A 22868-nucleotide genomic window follows, 5' to 3' on the forward strand; every position below is an offset into this window, starting at 1 on the left:
AAGTTGAAAGGTTATAGAAATTAAACCCCAAATACTTTCTGTTGCAGGCTGATATCCCATCAACTCAGTGAAAGAACACTTTAGAAGATAAATGACTACCATGAGAAGTTTGGGACCTGTTACCTGATCTGAAAGGCCTATGACATCCCAGAATTTTGAGTCTTGCAGCTGATATATGTTGAGGTTCTGGTAATTACCTTCAAGACCATACGTGGTCTGGGCCCCGAGTATCTGAGAAACTGCCTCACTACCTATGCCCCACAAAGAGCATTATGCTCCACCAACACCAACAAACTGGTGATCCCTGGTCCCAGGGAAGCTAGAACTATGGCTTTCTTGGTCTTGGTCCCCACCTGGTGGAACAAGCTCCCGGATGACATCTGGGCCCTGCCAGAGCTGAAACAATTCCCCAGGGCCTGGAAAAAGGTGCTCTTATACCAGGCATTCGGTCAAGACAAGTAAACAAGCCACTGATCATTAACCAGAAGCCCCCATAATCTGCACCAACAGAAATACGGAACCACAGAGCAGACAAACTAAATTGTTGATTGTTGGATACCGATTGTTAAATTACACTGTTTGATACAAGTTTCATTGTTGAATGTGTTTATATTTGAATCAAGGTGTTTATTGTACTGTATCGCTTTATAATAGTTACGGTGTAAACTGCCCTGAGCCAAAACAGGGTGGTATATAAATATAGTAAATATAAATAATTTCAGATACAGCTATGGAGCATGTGTCTTCTTTACTAGTCCAGCATTTTCCTACTTAGGTGGTTCAAGAACCTTAAATGCAATCTTCATGGCAAGGAATAAGAAAGTTACATAGAAAAGTAAGTGCCATGCTACTTATTTCATAGTAAGTAAGAACAACTAATTTTGAGGGTTGCATGTTCAATGTTTTAAATTGGATATCATCATCATCATTGTCATCATCAAAGTTATGCCACAGGAATGGTGATATAGAGTGATTCATCCCTAAATTTCATTAAATGCAAAGTGGGATGGGAAAACCTAAGCATGATATAGTATCGTGCCTCAACCATTCTTAGATTGGCCGCTGATGGATTAATCTTCCACCAATTGATATACCCTTCTTTGGACTGCATCTTACTACAAACCTCTGTGTTCCACCACAGTAAGTACCAGATGCTAGACATTATTGATATGACCAAGCAATTGTTTGGCCTGATTTCTTGGGATTAGCTAATTAAAAAAAAACATGCAGCTGTTCAAATACAAATGTTAAATCTAGGCATCGCACAGACTTAAGTCAACAGAACTTACATCTGAACCCACAAGCCAGAGTTTATGGGTCATTTTTATGCTAAATAAAAACCTGAATCCAGTTTTTCATTCTGTGACATATATGCCTTCTCCGTCGTCTGCATGGCAGTGGCCTACGGGAGATAAAACTGTCATAACAAAGCTGGCGTAGACTTAGTTTTGAGAGGCTAATCAATCCATCCCCGCCAGCATTTTAATTCAGTTGTGCGGTTACTTCACTGAACTGGAATTTACTTCACATCTGGAATTTACTTCCAGATGTAAGCACTGCTCATTCCAGTGTTGTGAAATAATTCAAATCCTTGCACTCTAAACAAAGCTATAGATTGTGGACACCTGGCAAATTGTACGTATGTTGAAATTAATATATATATATATATATATATATATATATATATATATATATATATATATATATATATATATATATATATATATATATATATATATATATATATATATATATATATATATATATATATATATATATATATATAACAATACTATTTTTGCGTTCTATGAAAAATTTTGTTCCTCCATATAGACCAAATTTTTAATCAAGAACCTCCCGGTCAATAGTGGCCCGCTTTACCAATTTAAAATCTGGTCACCTTAGACATGGAAGCAGGCAATGGCAATGGCAAACCACCTTCAAGGTCTCTTGCCTTGAAAAGTCAGCTATGGCTTGACAGCAAAACAGAGGACCATGGAGGTATATAGAACAGGTGTTCTGATGATACAGTGATCATAGAATCATAGAGTTGGAAGGGGCCATACAGGCCATCTAGCCCAACCCCCTGCTCAACGCAGGATCAGCCCAAAGCATCCTAACGCATCCAAGAAAAGTGTGTATCCAACGTTTGCTTGAAGACTTCCAGTGAGGGGGAGCTCACCACCTCCTTAGGCAGCCTATTCCACTGCTGAACTACTCTGACTGTGAAAAACTTTTTCCTGATATCTAGCCTATATCGTTGCACTTGAAGTTTAAACCCATTACTGCGTGTCCTCTCCTCTGCAGCCAACAGAAACAGCATCCTGCCCTCCTCCACGTGACAACCTTTAAAATACTTAAAGACGGCTATCATGTCCCCTCTCAACCTCCTTTTCTCCAGGCTGAACATTCCCAAGTCCCTCAACCTATCTTCATAGGGCTTGGTCCCTTGGCCCCAGATCATCTTCGTTGCTCTCCTCTGTACCCTTTCAATTTTATCTACATCCTTCTTGAAGTGAGGCCTCCAGAACTGCACACAGTACTCCAGGTGTGGTCTGACCAGTGCCGTACACAATGGGACTATGACATCTTGTGATTTTGATGTGATGCCTCTGTTGATACAGCCCAAAATGGCATTTGCCTTTTTTACTGCTGCATCACACTGCCTGCTCATGTTTAGTTTACAATCCCCAAGTACCCCAAGGTCTCATTCACACACAGTGTTACCTAGAAGTGTATCCCCCATCCAGTAGGCATGCTTTTCATTTTTCTGACCCAAATGCAGAACTTTACACTTATCTTTATTAAATTGCATCTTGTTCTCATTTGCCCATTTTTCCATTGTGTTCAGATCTCTTTGAACTCTATCTCTATCTTCCGGAGTATTTGTTGGCAGGGTGATGTCTCTGCTTTTATTTCTTTTTTTTACTTATTAGGAGTGTACAAAGAATTGAATGCATACACCTGCTTACTATGAACCGTCTTCCAACGTATCCTTCTTAGAACAGTAAGAGGTATTAAAGGTAAAGGTATCCCCTGTGCAAGCACCGAGTCATGTCTGACCCTTGGGGTGACGCCCTCCAGTGTCACCCCAGGGGTCAGTGTAAGAGGTATTATGGTAGCTAAATTTGACTGCTCGAAGAAATAATGGCTATCTTGAGGATTTACTGATTGACTATAGAATGATAGGAAGCACATCCAGGATTCTTCTTAGCATCTAGTACTGAGCCCATAAAGATCATGGTAAGCAGCTTGTAGCCTTAGCAGGAATTCTGCACAAGTTTCATGGCTCCTGGAGATGTGACTTTCAAGAGCAGCCCAAAGATAATCTCTTGGGACTTGGGTAGATCACCTGGCTTCAAAGGAAAGGAGGGCGTGGAAGCACTTGTGTTGCATTCAACAGAAGCAGGCACTTTCCAGGCAACGTTAAGGCAGCTGCTTTCCAGAAGGGCAAAGAACTTAAAATGCAGAACGCTTTTAACACTGCCTTGCCCCTAGCCACTGAAAAACACCAGGAGACAAAAGGTTTAGGAAGGGGGGGGGAGCTGAGTGAAATCCTAGTTCATGAAAAGCTTTTGTTCAACAGAAGTGGAAGAGCTGTGATATGGCATGATGACTTTTTCCATTTTGCTTACAGAAATGCACTTACTTAGAAAGGCATGCAATATATTATTAGCAACCATCTGTCAGAGAGCAAAGCCTTCTGTGATGGAAGGCAGGCACGTAAGTGGTTTCAACGTCAGAATGACGTGCAAGAGAGTAGGAGCAATTCAAGTCAGAGCTATTAGATAGATGTCGACCACCCACATGCAACCCAACACTGCAGTGAAGCCCAATAAACAGCAATCTCAGTAGTGCAGCTCCACTGGTACATCTTTGTCGTGGGTCAACTGCCCTCGTCCAGAGAAACACATCACAGGAGTCAGGACCCCTCCTGACACACTATGGCCCAGAGAGAAAGCTTTTTTTGGACAGTACCATTACAGGGTGATTCAGTGCTCTCACCACACCCAAAAAAACGTCTTTCTGCAAACAGACAAAGTAGCTGGGGGAAAAAGATGGCCAAACCTATTTCCTTGTCATGAGGTTGTTCCTATTTTGTTCCTTTACTGTCAACATGATACATTCTACCCACATACAAGAGATGTTGTGCTTATGCTAAGGTTTGATTATGAAGTTATTCCCCCAACAGGAAGCAACACCACCCATCATGGGTAAAGCCCAATAGATTTAACCATATCCAACGACATTTATAATAATAAATAATAACTAAGAAAGGACAAGTGCCCTCATCATTCCACCAGTTCCCCTCCTCCCACTGCAGACCTCCCACCATCCCAGGGATTTGCTTTCTGCCTTGTGTAACTCAGCTCCTTCTCCCCCCCTCTTCAGAGTGAAATAACATGTCTAAGGTGAATTTACAATAACTTTGAGGTACCTTAACAATTTAAAACAATACATATGTTTCCAGCAAATAAAATTTTTAAGTTTTTCACAAAGTTTTTAAAATCTTTGAGATCAGTGGCTTTGGTTTTAGTGTGCTAGACACTCCAGTTCTTGAGTTTAACAGACTCTTCAGGATTCAGAAGGCAGGGTACCAAGTACCCAAATTCCTTTTCTTGAAACAAACCAAGGATCACTTCATTCTCCTCTTTCAACTATACAGGGAATTACTTCTCTAAACTAGAAGCCCTGTCCCTTTTCTGGCCTGGATGAGGTCTTCAGTGATCCTCCCACACCTCCTTGCCAACCGTCCCAATCTTCAGTCATCACAAGTTCATTTCAGCAGTCAGTTCCCAACTCTTTCTTCTCGATTGATGATATTTAATTAAATCTGCTTGAGCAGCCTGTCACTCCATCAAATCTTTATACAGCACTTTTGAGTTTTCAAAGCACAGTCTGTAACAATTGGCAATAGCCCTCTTTAAGGATGTCTACACATTCCAGGATGTCAGCAGCTGCTTGTATGGAGAGTGTGTTGCTTGCAAGCACCTTGTGTAGTCACCAACTCACTTCCATCAAATTACACACCATACCTCTCTGAGGTCATTGTGTCAATGGTGCTTATCCGGGGCCGTTTCCTTTCAGTACCTGTGGTTGCTTGCCTCTAAGTACACGTGAGAAAAGGGCAAGTGGGAGCTCTATTTCCAGCTTGCTTCAGACAGGTTGCCTGGAAATGACAGTCACTTTTCAAACTCTATGATTTCTATTGCTGGCATTAGGATCGATCAGACAAGGGAGCAAAAGTCTGGTTCTTTTCCTGCACTGAGGGTTTTTTTTAACCGGCAGCAAATCTTTCTCAGGCTGATCGCTAGCCATGTCTGAAACGAGCCACAATGTTTATTTGGCCAAAGGCTTCCCCTTTTTGTATCCAGGCAGTCTATTTGGGTTGAGTTAGAGTCTGCCGTTGACTCGGTAAGAGGAAAAGGATCCCGAGGCATTGCTTCTGCTAACAGGTGCTTTCTGTGTTCCACTTGGCAGCTTATTCGTCGGCCCCTGAAGTATCCCAAGATACCTAGAGTATTATGAACTCTGGGCCTAACATGACTGGGAATCCGCACAGCCCTCTTCTGTATCAATATAATTTAAGGGTACAAAATATTTTGTTGGAGTGAGGAGGGCAATGGAAATTTCTTTCTCTTTGAGTGCAGGAAAATACATGGCCAAGGGAGTCATGTCCTTGAACAGATTTCTGATGTGGCTATGCTTTGTAATACATAATATGACAGCCAGTGTGATGTAGATAAAATTGAAAGGGTACAGAGGAGAGCGACGAAGATGATCTGGGGCCAAGGGACCAAGCCCTATGAAGATAGGTTGAGGGACTTGGGAATGTTCAGCCTGGAGAAAAGGAGGTTGAGAGGGGACATGATAGCTCTCTTTAAGTATTTGAAAGGTTGTCACTTGGAGGAGGGCAGGATGCTGTTTCTGTTGGCTGCAGAGGAGAGGACACGCAGTAATGGGTTTAAACTTCAAGTACAATTATATAGGCTAGATATCAGGAAAAAAATTTTCACAGTCAGTCAGAGTAGTTCAGCAGTGGAATAGGCTGCCTAAGGAGGTGGTGAGCTCCCCCTCACTGGCAGTCTTCAAGCAAAGGTTGGATACACAGGGCCATTTCGCACGGCTTCAAAATAGCACAATGGTTGCTAATTGAAAACGCTACTAATTTGCCTTAACGCACGACGTCGCAGACAATCTGCAACACTCCTGAAACCAATCAGCAAAAAGCGCTTCGTTGTAGCGCTTTCAGGGGAATCCAGAAAAGTGGATTCACCCTCCGGATAGCGATACACTCCTGCAACCAATCTGCAGCACTAGCGCTAAAGACCTGTGCGTTACCATTGTTGCGGGTTCTTCAAAGTCCCTCCTCCTGAGCCTGTCCTCCAAACTTCCGGCGAAGCGATCGCCATTTTTTTTTCTCCGAGCGAGCGGGGATAAACGCACCAGCGAGCCTCTTTCTGTTTAGAGGCTTCCCTGGCTTCAGTCCTTCACCTTTAGTCACTAAGCACAAACCACATAAAAGCCCGTTTGCTGAAATAAAGTCCCTTTATTTTTTACACATTAATTCAGCCGAAAATCGGGCCCGTGAGAGGGGGGGGGATTTTTTTTTTTATCACTCGAGGCAGCGTGCCAACGATCATACAATCAAACGACAGCTCACATTAGCTGGATGGGTCTCTCCGTTGCAACGAATCTACCTAGATTCGTTGCTATGGGTCTGTTTTTTTTTTAAAAAAACCTTTCTTAAAGGGAAAGGGGCTGTTTGGGAGCATGCTAACGGCTGTCCATTGGCTGCTTGACGGCCAGGGGCGGGACGAGCTTGGCAATAGCGCTTCCTTTCTAGCGATTTCTGCCGAGACCGGAAGCCTGTGGGAAACGCTAAAAAACGCAACTGATTCCACTACAAAGGCAGGTATGCATAACGACGAATTCCACTATTTTAAATGGCGATTTTTCATTCCGGAAACAATTTGCAACAAAGATCCCCGTGCGAAAAGGCCCACACTTTTCTTGGATGCTTTAGGATGCTTAGGGCTAATCCTGCGTTGAGCAGGGGGTTGGACTAGTTGGCCTGTATGGCCCCTTCCAACTCTATGATTCTATGATTAGTTAAAAACCTCACATTAGCACCTCGGAGAACCAGTTTTGAATCCTCACTTTGCCCAGGAAGCTTGCTGGGGGACCTTGGGCCAGTCAACTTGTCCCAGCCTAACCTATCTCTCAGGGTTGTTGTGAGTCTCAAACGGAGGGGAAGAAAATAACGCAAGCTGCTTTGGGTCCCCATTGGGGAGAAAGGCAGAGTACAAATGATCCAGATGAAGAAACAAAAATATATTTTGAAAGTCATCTCTCTGCCCTTCTGACTCCCTTCTAACTAGCAAGCAAATTTCCATTAGGAGAAGCATCTGTATTAGCCATCGATTGCCCACCCGCTCACATGTTCAGCCATATGAAGAATGACACGCACTCTTGCTATTGGCTTGAAAAGGCATGTGACTTTTCATAGGTCTGACTGCTTTTTCTGGAACACAGGGGAGACCACGGTGTCAACTTGTCATTGAGGACCCTGAAATTTTGTTCTTGGGGGAGTGTGGAAGTCACACATGACGTGATCACATGTCATTCCACAACACTCTATATCCATTGGAGAGGTACAGGAGGAGGAGGATAAAAAGAGTTGGTTGTTATACCCTGCTTTTTACTGCATGAAGGAGTCTCAAAGTGGCTTGCAGTCGCCTTCCCTTCCTCTCCCCACAATCAGGGCTGTGACAAGGCCAAGGTCACCCTGCTGGCTGCATGTGGATAAGCAGGGAATCAAACCTGTCTCACCAGATTAGAAGCAACCGCTCCTACCACACTGGCTCTAAGCAACTAAGATCTTCCATCAGCATATTTTGAAGAGAAAATCCTGTAATGAGGCACCTCTGAATGTCACTTGCCCGAAAACCTTATGAGGTTGACGGAAACAATCCCAACAAGCAACACTTTTTCCAGTATGAACTTCCATAATATCGAGCTCCTTCCACCAGATGACATGGATGCCCTTGACATCAGTTAAGTGGGAAGCGTTTCTCCTAAAGGCTGTACACAGCTGTGGTCTGCTGCTTTGAGTCAAAACACTTCTGCCTAATGGGTTTGACCAGTTCAGTACATCTGATGAAGTGGGCTTCAGCTCACACCGAACAAGTCCCATTTATCTTTAAGGTGCCCCCAGATTCCTGTTATATTTTGTGGCTGCAGACCGATACAGCTCCCAAACTGGAATGTTCACAATACCTTTAAGGCCATACGCAGCTTGGGTCCTACTTACCTGTGGGACCGTTTGGTTGCTTATGCCCGCCCCCAGGGCTCTCTGCTCTGCAGGTATGAATCTACTGACTGTCCCGGGCCCCCAGGACATTTGCCTGGCCTCGACCAGGGCCAGGGCCTTTTTGGTCCTGGCCCCAACCTGGTGGAATGAGCTCCCGGAGGAGCTAAGGGCCCTGTCGGAACTACCATCTTTCTGCAGGGCCTGTAGGACGGAGCTTTTCTGCCAAGTGTATGGTTAAGGCCAGGGCAGAGCCCAGGTTCCATCCAAGATCCCTAATCCATCAGCCAGTTTTTCTCTCTCTCTTACGGAATTAACGTCTGACCTCACTCTGAAAAGGGGGAAAGTGGGAAGAGTTATAGAATAGAATGCCATCTTTTTATTGTAATAATGGGGTATTTATGGGGTTTTATGTGATTTTACTGTCATTTTATATTTTATTGTGAACCGCCGTGAGACCTTTTGGCGAACAGCGGTATATAAATCCAACTATAAATAAATAAATAACCAGACCACCACCGCAGTTTATCAACCAGGTGCCTAAAATTACCAGGTGCCGCTTGATACATTTAAGACAAATCCTCATTAGCAGGCTGGCAACGAAAAAAATTGGATCACTGCCAACGCGATGCAGATGAGATTCAAACTTTTCCCTTTTCCAGTGGCCCTTCTGAAGTGTCCTTGTAACAGCAGCACCTTTATCATCCAAACACAGATCTGCATTTTAAAGGAAGCCGCTTGAACGCCTAAGCCAGGGGTAGTCAAACTGCGGCCCTCCAGATGTCCATGGACTACAATTCCCAGCAGCCCTTGCCAGCATTCGCCAGCGAATGCTGGCAAGGGCTCCTGGGAATTGTAGTCCATGGACATCTGGAGGGCCGCAGTTTTGACTACCCCTGGCCTAAGCACTAAACCGACTGCCGTAAACAAAACACCCAATTTGTTTTCATTCATTCACGGCAGAGAGTCTACACAGGCTGTTACCTTCGCACGATTTCTCGTCTTCTCCCAGTTTGTGGCCCACTGGGCATTTGCAGTAATAGCTGCCAATGGTGTTGCAGCACTGCCCTTGACAGCCTCCGTTCTTAACAGCACATTCGTCTACATCTGCAACGAGAAGCATTTTGTGCAATTAGACTCGGGAAATATGACAGGATACCAGACTGGCACTGCAGACCTGGACGGGTGACCTGCCGACCCAAACCCAGCTAGGAATGAGAATCAGTCGGGTGGTTCAACTACTGTTCTGTGTTCACTGCCTACCCGGGGACTGCAAACAGCAGCCTGCAAGCTGCACTTTACGGATCATGAGTCAGAAGGTTAAAAAGGCCGTACCACCGATCTCGAGTCTAGCTGCATGAATTATACACAGTTCTCAAAAACAACATCACATCCTTCAACTGGAAATCAGGGAGTTATATAAACCGCCTCTCACTGGTTGTATCATAATAAAATCAGAGTCCAGTAGCACCTTTAAGCTCAACCAAGATTTATTCAAGGCTTGCACTCGAAAGCTCACGACTCGAATAAATGTTTGTTGGTCTTAAAGGTGCTACTGGACTCTGGTTTTATTGTGCTACTTCAGACCAACACGGCTACCCATTTGAATCTGGTTGTTATCATGTTTACGACCCTTTAGCTAACAGAATTGGGATATTTTCCCCCTCTGGACTGTACCTTAGGACTGAGAGAGAAAAATGTGTGGTACTGTTTGTGCTAGAATGTATGCATCTCTGTGTGTGTCTCTAATATTTTCACTACGTTGACCCCAGGGCCCCACTAAGTAGTTTTTCCTGACAATGACAGAGGCGCGCCAGTTCTGGCAGAAGTCCACTTGAGGTAATTAGGATCCAATCCATTATGTCTGACAGAGTGTCAAGGATACTATGGTCCTCATGCTGTGCACGCTAGAGGCACCTGCCATAAACAGGGAGTTGGATCCAACCGGGCTTTGTGCTGCTAAAATAGGGTTCACTGTGCCCACCCCCCTGGAAACCACGAATTGGCCAATATTGGGTGAAAAAGCTGCCTGGATCCAATAAGCCATGTAATTTTGTGAACCTTTGCTCTCATTCAGCAGAGCTCTCCTGCTTCATGTTTTGAGATCCAGAAGGAAAAATTTCAAACAAAATCAGAACAACTAGATTTGAAGCCAGTAGCACTCTAGCCACCAAAAAGAGGTTATATTCCCTCTCAGCCTCCTCATCTCCAGGCGGAATATTCCTAAGTTCCTCAGCCTTTCCTCCTAGGGCTTGGTCCCCAGGTCCTGGATCAACCTCATTGCTATCCACCCTCTTCATTTTGTCCACATCCTTTTTGAAAGGAGGCCCCCAGAACTGCACACAGTAGTCCAGGTGGGGTGGACTAATGCAGTATACAGAGGGACTATGACATCTTGAGATTTTGATGAGATTTTGATGTGATACAGCCCATGTTCTGCTACTCGATAACAAATTCAAATACTGAAATTGCCTTCTACTGAGTCAGACCAGGTAGCACTGTGTATTGTGACTGGGAGCCGCTTTTTAGGGTCCCTGGAGGTCTTCCACATTAGCTCCTGACATATCTGTTAACTTGAGATGCTGGCTATTGAATGTGAGACATTCTGCAAGAACAAAGACTCTGGAATTGAGCTAGGGTCCCACACTGGATACCGGAGCCTATAACTCTAATAAAGAACCCAATCATGCAGAATTAAAACTCTGGATAAAGACAAACGATATTTTGGAGAAGATATGTGAAAATGTGCCTAGAGAAATCCAGTCAGTTTGGAGATAGGCTAGGACCTGCAGTAATGGCTTTAAACTACATGTCAAATAGTGTTGGCTAGATACGGGGGGTGGGGGGGGCACAATTAGAGTAGTTCAGCAGTGAAATTAGCTCCCTCAGGAGCATGTGAGCTCCCCCTCACTGGTAGTCTTTAAGCAGTAGCCTAATAATTATCTTGAATGCTTTAGGCTGATCCTGCATTGAGGGGATTGGACAAGATGGCATCTATGGCCTCTTCCAACTCGATGGTTTTAGGATTTTATGTGATGAGAAGATTGCCAGTGTGGCCTACCCTCTCTCCTTCCAGAAATAACTATGCAGACTCTACCTCTCACATGAAGTTGCCTTCAGACTTTTGAAAAAGGATGACATAAGAACGAGCTTCAAACTGTACCTAGTGTCCCTATAAACTGATGGGAGGCTCAATGCTAATTGACCCAATACCATTCATTAACACACCGAACCATCTCCCACCTTCTCGCCAACCAAGCCTCCTGAAATATGTCAAAAATTAGCATGGGCTAATGCAGGGGTAGTCAAACTGTGGCCCTCCAGATGTCCATGGGCTACAATTCCCATGAGCCCCTGCCAGCAAATGCTGGCAGGGGCTCATGGGAATTGTAGCCCATGGATATCTGGAGGGTCACAGTTTGACTACCCCTGGTCTAACGTGTATTTTTCACACGGCATGTCTTCATGCAGACCAGGAAACACTCTACCGCCTTTCCAACACTACAGCAATGCTACATAGTAATTATCAGTTTAAGTATGCCTCCTGAACTTCATTTGTAGAGGTGGCCTTCATCCAATGTCCATCCCAAGCATCACAAGCGTTCCAACAGCCCCTCACTTTTGGTACTGGCATTTGACCAAAAGGGAGCCAGAGCTCATGAGCCCAGTTTCCAATTTGAAAAACACAAAGAAGATGGGGGATCAAAGTGACATTACCTTTTCAAAGGGGATTCACCTGAATACTTCTGATCGCTTCATTCTCCTGTCTTTGTTTCCTATTTCACTGGCTCTTTTTGTTTCGCAGGGAGGCTCCTTTTGACCCAAGAGCCTCACCCTGACCTTGCTCTTCTTATTCATCTCCACGGTTTTCTCCCCACTCTGTTTCCTGCCCCTCTCTTTATCGTGCTTTCAACTTCTGAGAATCCCTTCTGTGCTAGTTAGCTTCTCCGTACATTTCTTTATGCCCGGGACTTGTTCCTTTAAAGTTGACCTCCTCTTTGACCCACTAAGAAATTATTATTCTTTTTTTCCCCCACCTGGATACTCTTTTGTCTTCATATTCTATTTTAATGTCCTTGGGCTCCTACTTCTGTATTTATTGGGTAGCAGCCAGCAATCCCTATTCTCCTCCTGAGAGCGCCCATCCCACTTGACCCTAGCACACATGGGGAGGGGGGGGAGTCAAAGGGGAAATCCTCATTCCTTTCTCACCAGATTGGATCCTAGTAACCACTGTGCATAGGCTCTTTACTTTAACCTTTGCTTTAATTCACTCATTCAGCGCAGGTATGACCATGCTTGTCCTTGTGTTGCAATTATTATTTTTTTTTAGACATTGCCATCTACGGATATTATTCCAGTACAAGCCTTTAGAATATTCTAGGACATTTTTAGTTTAACTCCATAACCTGAATATCTCAGGCTAGCCTGATCCTGTCAGATCTCAAAAGCTATAATATGGATGCCAATCTCCAGATGGGATCCCCTAGAACAGTGGTTCTCAACCTGGAGGTCGGGGGACCCCTTTGGGGCTCGAATGATCCTTTCACAGGGGTTGCAACAGGGTAAGCAGCTTGGCCGGGGAGGGCACCATTCATGCAACAGCCTTGCAATGTAGATCGAGATAGAACGTTTGTCTGTCTGGAGCAGCAGAAAAGAGCAAGATCGGCATGGTGGGACAAGAGGCAGAACTGAACTGAGAAACCCCAGGGGGAAAAACCCAATTTATATACAATCATGAACAATGGATCTTCATGCCATTGGTCAGTTTCGGTGTAATTTCTGTGAAAGAACACTTGCATGATTTTACCACAACATGAGGAACTGTATTATTGGGTCGCAGCATTAGGAAGGTTGAGAACCACTGCCCTAGAATCATAGCTCATCTCCAGACTAGAGAGATCAGTTCTGCTGGAAAAAATGGCTGCTTTGGAGCGTGGACTCCACTGAGGTCCCTCCCCAAATCCGGCCCACATTCCGTTCCACCCCCAAGGACTCCAAATATTTCCCAGCCCAGAGCTGGCAACCCGAGAAGCTAAGCAAAGTTGCCCTGGTTTGAATTTGGATGTGAGACTATCAAGGAAGTCCAGTGCATATGGAGGAGCGAGGAATTACTATACAGAGGTAAGCAACTGCCAACTATCTCTTGCCTTGAAAACCTCAGGAGGTCAGCACAAATTTCCTACAGCTTGACAGCACTTTCCACCACTAGTTTCAGGTGGGTGGCCTTGTGGGGCTGCAGCAGAGAAGCATGATGCAAGTCAAGGAGCTCCTTAGAGCAGTGGTCCCCAACCCCCGGTATAAACTGTAGAGAGTCAAGGTTATTGGACTTGAATCCTGCTCTTCAGCAATATTCTAGGTCCTTTTAAAAGGGGGGAGGAAGAATCATGACCTACACCAATACAATTGTACATGCATAGATTCTCCCTTTCTTCTTCTCTCTGCATGTCCCCCCACAAGGGCTTCCCAAATGCCCATGTGCATTCTTTGGGCCTTCCCATCCATTTCTGGCTCTTGTGAAGTGAGAACACTAGGATTGCCAGCTCTAGGTTGGGAAATACCTGGGGGTGGAGCCAGGAGTGGGTGGAATATAGAGGTCATCTTCCAAAGCAGCCATTTTCTCCAGGGCAGCTGGTCCCTTTAGTCTGCAGAGGAGCTATAATTCCACCGGCTCCCCAGGTCTCAGCCAGGGGCCTGGCATCCCTAGGGTGCGCTGTACAGAAATAAAAAATAATAATGTTTCACGTCATTGATTAAGCAGTTAGGCTACTTTAGCAACAGAGCCACTACAAAATGCAAACTCTTCCTTATGCTGGATTCTATAGGTCATTCACAGGTGAAGAAATCATAGTCTGAATCAGCACACTAAGAGCCTGCATTTCTTCAGAATCACAGTGCAATAAAAAATGTGATAATCCTTCTTAAAAAATCTCTATTTTTATGTTCATTTGGGGAAAAGGGAGCAGGCAGTTATCATTCTGCTGATCCTTACCATGACTCTGTTTCTTAAAACAATCGTTAATCCTCTTCACATCCCAGTGAAGCCAAGGCAAAAATCCACTGAGGTTAAAGGACCCGAATTCTTGGCTATCCTACAGGAGCTGTTCCAGGAGTGAGTCTCAACAGACTGGGATTCGATAGAACTGTTTAGGATTACCCCCCTAAGCCATTTGGTTTCACTACTTGCAGTAATAAAAAGTAGTTAAAACAATCATCTGCAGCAATAAAGCCTGAACACTGAAAGCAGATGAAATGAAACCACAAAACACAGCGTGGCAAACGAAAACATGACACAAAAAGCAAATCAAAGGAACGAGAAGAGTTGGGATTTATACCCCACTTTTCACTAGCTGAAGGAGTCTCAAAGCAACTTACAAACACCTTTCCTTCACTTTCCTCACAACAGACACCTTGTGAGGAAGGCGGGGCTGAGAGAGCTCTGACAGGACTGCTCTGTGGGAACAGCTCTCACAGGACTGTGACTAACTCAAGGTCACCCTGCCAGTCGCATGTGGAGAAGCAAGGAATCAAACCCATCTCTCCAGATTAGACTGCTGCACTACACCAAGCTGGCTCTCCTGCAGCACATAATTACCCATATCCCATTTAGTTTTCTACAGCAGGTAATCCATGTCCCAGCCAAAACTCCTGACCATAAGGCATTGGGAAGCGAAAGAAAAATGGCCACCATCACAGAGATACTCTAGGGCAGCCTTTTTCAACCTTATCACCATGGAGGCACACCTCAAAGAAAGAACAGCACTAACAGGACTGTGAGTAGCTGGAGGACACCCAGCAGGCTGCCTGTGGAGGAGAAGTGGGGAATCAAATCCAGTTCTCCAGATTAGAGGCTGCTGCCCTCAACACCAGGCTGGCACTCTGCTTCATCTGCATCTGCTTCACCTCCTAAACACCTATGGAACTAAAAATGCTTTTAACTAATCTTTGGAAGGTAAGGATGGAATCGCCTTGGCAGGATGCCCGGAGAAAGGAATTCCAAAATGCAAAGTGACTGCTGCCATGCAAAATCCACCCTGGAGAAGGCATTATATTGATCACCAAAGGCTTTAAATCAGGGGTAGTCAAACTGTGGCCCTCCAGATGTCCATGGACTACAATTCGTTTGCTGGCAGGGGCTCCTGGGAGTTGTAGTCCATGGACATCTGGAGGGCCGCAGTTTGACTACCCCTGCTTTAAATGTTCAAATCAGCCCTGTAGTTGGAAACAGCTCAGTAACCGGCATAGTTCTTTCAGTCTCAGCATGGAACATTTCTTTACTGTCTCATTCAAGTTATCAGCGAAGAAAAAATGAACGGGGAAAGACCAAAACCCTATACGAACCGGTGGCAGAAAATGCCATCAAGTTGCAGCCAATGGATGCTGACCCCAAACGCTGGCAGGGGCTCATGGGAATTGTAGTCCATGGACATCTGGAGGACCACAGGTTGACTACCTCTGCTGTAGGGTTTTCAAGACAAGAGATGTTCAGAGGTGGTTTTCCATTGCCTGCCTCTGCGTACCAGTCAGGGTTTTTCTTGGTGGTCCCCCATCCAAACACTAATCAGGGCCAGCTCCCCGCAGCTTCCAAGTTCAAATGAAAATAAATCAGCCTAAGCTATCCAAGTCAGAGGTGAACAAACCAAAATAAATGTACAGAAGTTTGTGTATTTATTTATCAGATTGTTATACCGCCCTTCCATACAGCTCAGGGTGGTTCACGTAAAACATTGCAGGAGTAGTACACAGAACAGTCTAAACCAGGGGTAGTCAAACTGGGGCCTTCCAGATGTCCATGGACTACAATTCCCAGGAGCCCCTGCCAGCGAACGCTCCTGGGAGTTGTAGTCCATGGACATCTGGAGGGCTGCAGTTTGACTACCCCTGGTCTAAACATATACCACAGTCATAAAATAAGATATCAAATAAGTTACAACAAAATTTGAGTCCAGTTTTATTCTAGGTGTGAGTTTTCAGGTGGCTGCACACTTCCGCAGACAATGAAATAGGAATTGTCAGAGTACAGACGTTAGGAGCGAGTAAATCAGCAGTAAGTTAGTAAACGGCATCATGAAAATATCTGACAAATATGCAGCATAATGAAGAAAAAAAAACCCTGAATTCCTCGGTCCACTGGGTTCAGTTGTGGTTCACAAAAACATAAGAGGAATAAAAATGTTAACGTTAGTGATAATATGTCAGTTGCTTTCCCAGTTGTTGAAAGAAGTAATTAAAATTTAAAAGTTTGCTCTACTAACACGGCTACACGTCTGATTCTATCTTTATAGAAGTGACTGCAGAAAGTGAAATACAAATACAATTTTTTAAAAAGAAAATAGTTTTAGCTTTCTGATTTTACTTATACTTATTAAAATTTTGAATTTGTTTTTCTATTTCGTTCATTTTGGCTTGTTTCATTCGTATCACCAACCTGCATCCTGAACTGAAATTTTCTTGCAAGTTTTCAAAGGCTGCTATGAAGAGGGTGAATCAATAATTCAGCCTGAAGTTCCCAAAGCATTTGTTATAGGGTCTGGATCGCCCTTCTATGAGAACAGGTGTAGCTGGAGAATCAATCTAAACCAGAAGTTGCCAGCCATTTCTCTGATGGGAACGAAGGGGGGAAATAATCCTGAAATACTTTCAGTACCTCCCCTGGCATGTTGCCAAGACATTTTGTGTCCTAGAAATGGGGCATATCCTAGGAAGGGCACAAGAAATGAAGATACCAGCCAAGGACGAACAGAGAAAAAAAATCATATGAAATAAGGATTATTTCTAGACAACAACAGAAAATCCTTTCACACCCTGTGGGACAAGTCCCCTGGGGAAAGCAGTGGTCTGCAGAACCCGCATCTAATTTCCTAACAGGCTGCATGTGGAGCCTTTAACTCCCAGCCTAGATAAATAGCCAAGAAGCAGTCATTGCTAGAAAGTTGATAACACACCAGGAGATCCAGCAGAGTCACAAACAATCTTCTGATCAGGGAGCTGCAACAGCTAAACTGTCCTTCTGTTCTGCTCTTCTTGTAGAAAGGTATAAACTTGGGCAGGGTGTAAGTGCCCTTGGGCATGAGCTGAAATGCAAGCACCAAAGGGCTCTTGGCCCTGTGCTCTAAGCCCATAACTTGTGTCCTTCAAGCACCGCACCACCGAATTCAGGACCAGCCCAAGGTTGAGTTGGTTGTTTTCTGCTTACTTTGTTAAGTTGTATTTTTTTCTAAAGCAATTTTGCTGTGCTTATTAATAATGTACGAAACTTTGGGATGGGGCCATGGCTCAGTGGTAGAGCATCTACTTGGCATGTAGAAGGTTCCAGGTTCAATCCCCAGAATCTCTAGTTAAAAGGACCAGGTACTGGCTTATATGAAAGACTCTGTAGAGCCACTGTCTATCTGAGTAGACAGTTCTGGATTGTGTTATTCGGTATAAGGCATCCTTTGAGGGAGAAAATTAGTGAATGAATCTCACAGAATCACAGAGTTGGAAGGTGCTATCATCCGATCTGCAATGAGTGACATTCATCCAATCTCTTGCCCACAACGAGCAACAGTCATTCAGCCTCTCCCCTACAGTTTGGCAACACTAAAGCCCTGCTGGTTATGGTAACAGGAAGAGGAAAGAACAGGAGGAAAAATTAAGCAGATGTAGTGGTTGCAGACTCAATTGATACCTCATACTTTAAAATGGTATAGACACAATCCCTACCCCTGGCAAGGAAGTATGGTGCAGTGGGTAGGATCGAACTGGGAGACCCAGGTTCAAATCTACACTTGTGTCCTGGAAGCTTGATGGGTGATCTTGAGTTGAGATGCTAGTCAACAGGTGGGACCTGGGGATCCCCTGAAATTATACCTCATCTCCAGATGACAGGGATCAGCTTCCCTGGAGAAACTGGCTGCTCTGGAGGTTAGATTCCATAGCATTATACTCCACTGAGGCCCTGCCCTCCCCAAATCCCACCCACTCCCTGCTCCACCCCCAAGGTCTCCAGGCATTTTCCAAGCCAGAGTCAAATATTCCCAGTCTAAACTATTACCCAGAGTTGTCCTGAGGATAAAATGGAGTAGAGGAGAATGACTGGAAGCTGTTTTGGCTCCCCTCTGGAGAAAAAGGCAGAGATCAAATAAATTAGATTATTCACTCCAAATAGGCTATACCAGATAATGCTAATTCAGTATTCTATGTGTAGCTTTAAACATATAGTCTGGTTGAAAAGAGAACCAAGGTTAAGATTAAAAACCTGTGGAGCTGGTTATTCCTTTGGTGGTGCACAGACTACCTTTCATTTGGTACATACTGAACAAAAATAATAATTCCCTATTATGGAAGCATGTATCTTTATAATACGCATTGTAAGACCCTGCTCTACTAAGGGAATTCTTTTTTAAAAAAAAAATCATGCAAAAATCAGAACAGAGTAGATCATTGTATGCATCTCTCTGTATTAAATAGGAACTTCCCAGCATGCAATTACCATTCTCAGTTGGATACATATTTCTTTTATTAATGGAATTAGAAAACACATACTCATTAGGCATATTTCACCTGGAGACAGGCTTTTTTGTAGCACAGTGTGAGCTGGCATTAAACAGCCAACTTCAAATACCCGCTTTTTTTTAATTGGTATTTTTTTCAGGTCAGGTAAACTGAATGCACACACCTAGTCTGGTGTGGTTAGAAACTGTCTTTATAGACCTTTAGTTAAAATTCAAGACGAATACTGGTATTTCAAGAGAAGGGGTATGGGTGCTGGAAAAAGTATACCAAAACAGTCAGAGAATACTTAAGGAAGGTGTACTGACATGTTTGGGGGGAAACACTGGAATAAAAACTTTTCAACATAAAGGTTTAAATCACTGTGATTAGCTTAGGAAACTCTCACTTGCCTGAAATATAAGAGCTAAAGTCTGTGTATGTACTGAATTTACCTCAGAAATTTTCAACCCCTGATTTCACCTGACCTTTCCCATCTATATTAAATAAAATATTGTGTTATTTTTGAATTTCAAAATGCCTTGAGTACCATTAAAGCTGTTTAAGTTAAAGAGGGCTTCAACATATTATACTGTGACAGGATGGGACAGCCAGAGTGTTCCAGCAAAGGAGAAATCATGTTACTAGGATTGTTCAGTCAGTAAAGGGAAAGAGAATCAGAGGGAAAATCTTGCATCTGAGGGGCGGAAGTTGATGGAGGGGGCCTATACACACCTATACAGGTTTTTCTTTCTCTTCTCATAGTTGTTGTTTTAGTTATTTTTCGCACTGTTTCCCAATTGTGTAATTGCATTCCTACTCAACTGTTCATTGGAGATCCCTACTGAAATGTTAGTGTAATCCAGCCTGAGTCTCAGTGAGAAAGTCATGCTATAAAATGAAGTAAATAAATGAATTTTGGGAGCCTTGAAAATCCTGTGGAATCTATAACCCAGGTGTACCAAATCTTATTAAGCCTATACACACTCCTGGAGTTTGAAAATAGGCAGTGGGTGCTACCACAAAATGGCTGCTATGAAGGTTGGGTTAAATCACAAAACGGCAAGATATTCCAAACCAAGCGGCATCCTTCAGTGGAGGAAGCTGTTTTTGAATTGGTGTTTCTGGATGACACAGACTCTTAGTGTCTTCTGAAGTTTCAAGCAGGAAAAGAAAGTTTTGGGAGGTTTTGGGAGGGGGAGAAATGAATGCCTGCAGACATGACGTTATAATCCAGAGGTCCCCAATGTGGCCCCTGAGGATTCCAAGGAACATTTTGTCATATTTCCTGATGGTTTTAGAAATCGAGTAGGGTCATGGGGGGCTCTTATCCAATAGGGCTTTTGACTGGCTGTGCATATTTAAATGACATAATTTTGGCAGCTGCAGCAGTCACTGGTACCGGTTCTACACTCCCAAGTACTTCTCTTTCCCAGCATATTTGAAAAATCATCCCTGTTCACACTTTCACTTGAGCTTTCTGTGTGTGGGGGAAGGTGTGTCCTTGCCTCCTTCGGTGGCCATTTTGTGGTTGGTTCCACTTCCCACACCAGCCATTTTGTGGCTGCACCCACCCCTATAATAGCCTTAGGAGCAAGAAATCTAGTATTTTGGATGTGCTTTGTGGAATTGCCAGGCCCACATGAAGAGTTCTGACTGGCATCTCTTGAGCAAGAGGGATGCTTGCAGACTAAAATTCACGATTAAGCAGCAGATGGAAAGAAGAGGACGAACAGCGAGTGCCGGATCATCAAATCTGGCCCCCTGCTGCCTTCCTCCATTACTCCCAGCAGGAATACTTAATTTTCCTGACTTGATAGTTCTAAAAAAAATAATAACACTTGCCTCTTCTCCTGTTCATAACCAGGCTGCTGTATCAGATCAAGGAAAGAGATGCTATACAAGAACAAAATAAGCATCTTGTAGTACCTTAAAGACTGACAATGGGGGGAGGGGCACTTATGGTGACCTTCTAGGGTTTTGAAGGCAATATATATATATTCAGAGATGGTTTGCCACTGCTCTTACTCCGCATAGTAATGCTGGGCTTATTTGGTGGTCTTCCATTCAAATACTATCCAGGGCTGATTCTGCACTTACTTTGTTTTTTCCATTGTTGATCCTGCTGAACTCAGATTGATTTGAACCTGGGGCTTCCTCCTATTCCCCCCCCGCAATTGAAACAGAAAGTGTTCTGCACGATTGGGGAAGCTCAGAGTGGGAAGAGGAGCCAAGCACAGCAGATGAGGCTCTTTCTTTTCCTGAATGAGGGGGGTGGGGAGGATTGGAAACAGCAGCCTCACAGTCAACAAGGAGGAGGAAATAAATCCAAGAGGCAAATATCTGCTGAGAGAAATGTGGGCTTCTGGAGCACAGTCACTTTAAAATAGGGAAAAGAAATAAGTCTTGGGAGGGAAATCTTGCAACCAGGAACCAGGAAGTCTTTGAACTGATGCCCTGGCCTTTAAAATCTGGGTCTTCAAATAGAATGACTTATATCCACCCCTAGATATCGCGGGGTAAAGTAGGGTCACCATGGATCAATCATGGATGTTGCAGAGAGAAAATTTAAAGTGGAATTTTAATATTGTGCAGAGGGGAGGGATCTAGTGAATTCATTGCAATGTAAGTTTTGATGGGCTTAAACACTCTTTCAGAGGCAGTGAAATGAAACGTCAGTCTGCAGAGTATATGGGAAGGGGGTTGCTTCTCTGCCATTATGTCCACTCGGGACTCTCAGACTCAGACAATGTTTATTGGCATACACAAAACAAAATGGATTAGCCAAAACTACGTTCCCGCACTAGCAAACATAAGTTATGTATTTGGAACCTGCTTCCAAGAGCATTGGCTGCCCTGGCATGTTTAATCAGATCCTTTTCTGAAAGCATTAATTCGATGATGAGGGATTTGGAATTGACTTTGGAATTTAAATCCATCAAATATGACTGGAAACCTCATTGGGGAGAGAAGACTGGACACTCCAAAAATAATATGTGGTAGATATGAGACTTTACAACCATGTAGACAGAGTCTTTTGAAGGTGGGAATCTGATAGAATCTTCCCCAGGACATGCTTGAGGGAAAGGAGTTGACTCTGGCAAGAAGGAAGGCCCTCCTAGCCAAATGAGAATCCAACTCACGGAGATAAGCAGGTAGGAGTTTATAGTTGGATGAAATGCCCCAGAATTGGGAGGAACAAGTATTACATTGGAGGGAAGATAAAGTTCGCATTTCGATATCCTCAAGTCTATGCGAAATTGCCTTGGATATGTCTTTTTGACTCAAACCCATAAGCCATACAATATCGAGCCCAATATTTATCAGTTTAAGTAAAATTCTATTGTACCAAATGGAAATGTATGGGTCTCACATAGCAGTCTACCAGACTAGGCTGAGAAATTAATTCTCAGCCAATATTTGATGGTCAATAGCCAAACTTTTAAAGCCAGGTTTTGCTGATCTAATTCAATAGGGATGGTTCAATTTGTGACACTTTTGGGTACCTCAAGTAAGGATCTTAAAAACATGGAATGTAGAGACTCCAATTCATTATTAAGGTCAAGGATCCAGATTGGAATGCCACACAAAATTTGTGGGATGAATTTTATAGAATAAATTTTAAATGCAGCTGGAATATTTTTATTCCCCTTTTGATAGTAGAATTTAGTAAGAAGAGCTAGAGATGTTTTCATAGTTTTGGCAATCTGCTTCCTATGATATGCCCACTTGTAGTTAAAGGAGAAGTTGAGACCAAGGTATTTGAAATAGGACACTTGTTCAATACTGTGCCCATCAATCTTCCATGAATATTTCTTGTGGGCTTTTGCAAAAACTAAGATCTTCGTTTTCTCAAAGTTTATTTCCAATTGATTTTGGTGGCAATTGACCATAAAGACATGCAGGTACCGTTGAAGACCTACACACAATCTGGACAGGATGATGATCAGGAAATATAAGTAAAGGGGCTGGTCTTTTCTCCAGAATGGGGGGATGGCCACTTATGGACTGCAGAAAACAGGAGAGATCATGCAAAACTTTGGACTTTCTTTTCATAGGATATCACCTCTTATGATTATATATC

The 22868-nt window shown here is 43.7% G+C and overlaps 1 protein-coding gene across 7 annotated transcripts in view; it reads right to left on the reverse strand.

Moving 5' to 3' along the window:
• Positions 1-22868, reverse strand: part of LOC143843009 (uncharacterized) — a 228529-nt gene that overhangs the window by 108902 nt on the left and 96759 nt on the right. For 5 of the 7 annotated variants that reach the window (XR_013233425.1, XM_077348485.1, XM_077348486.1 and 2 more), the window contains exon 5: positions 9296-9418. The exons of 1 other annotated variant lie outside the window; for it this stretch is intronic. Coding sequence is in view for 5 of the 6 variants with exons in the window: in XM_077348485.1 (XP_077204600.1) it covers positions 9296-9418 (123 nt within the window). In the remaining variant the exon portion in view is untranslated. Of the gene's footprint in view, positions 1-9295; positions 9419-13872; positions 13985-22868 lie in introns of those variants that run through there. One more of the 7 variants, XM_077348487.1, reaches the window with a different exon arrangement.

Source organism: Paroedura picta, chromosome 8 (genome assembly GCF_049243985.1).
Source record: "Paroedura picta isolate Pp20150507F chromosome 8, Ppicta_v3.0, whole genome shotgun sequence".
NCBI classification, from domain to species: Eukaryota; Metazoa; Chordata; class Lepidosauria; order Squamata; family Gekkonidae; genus Paroedura; species Paroedura picta.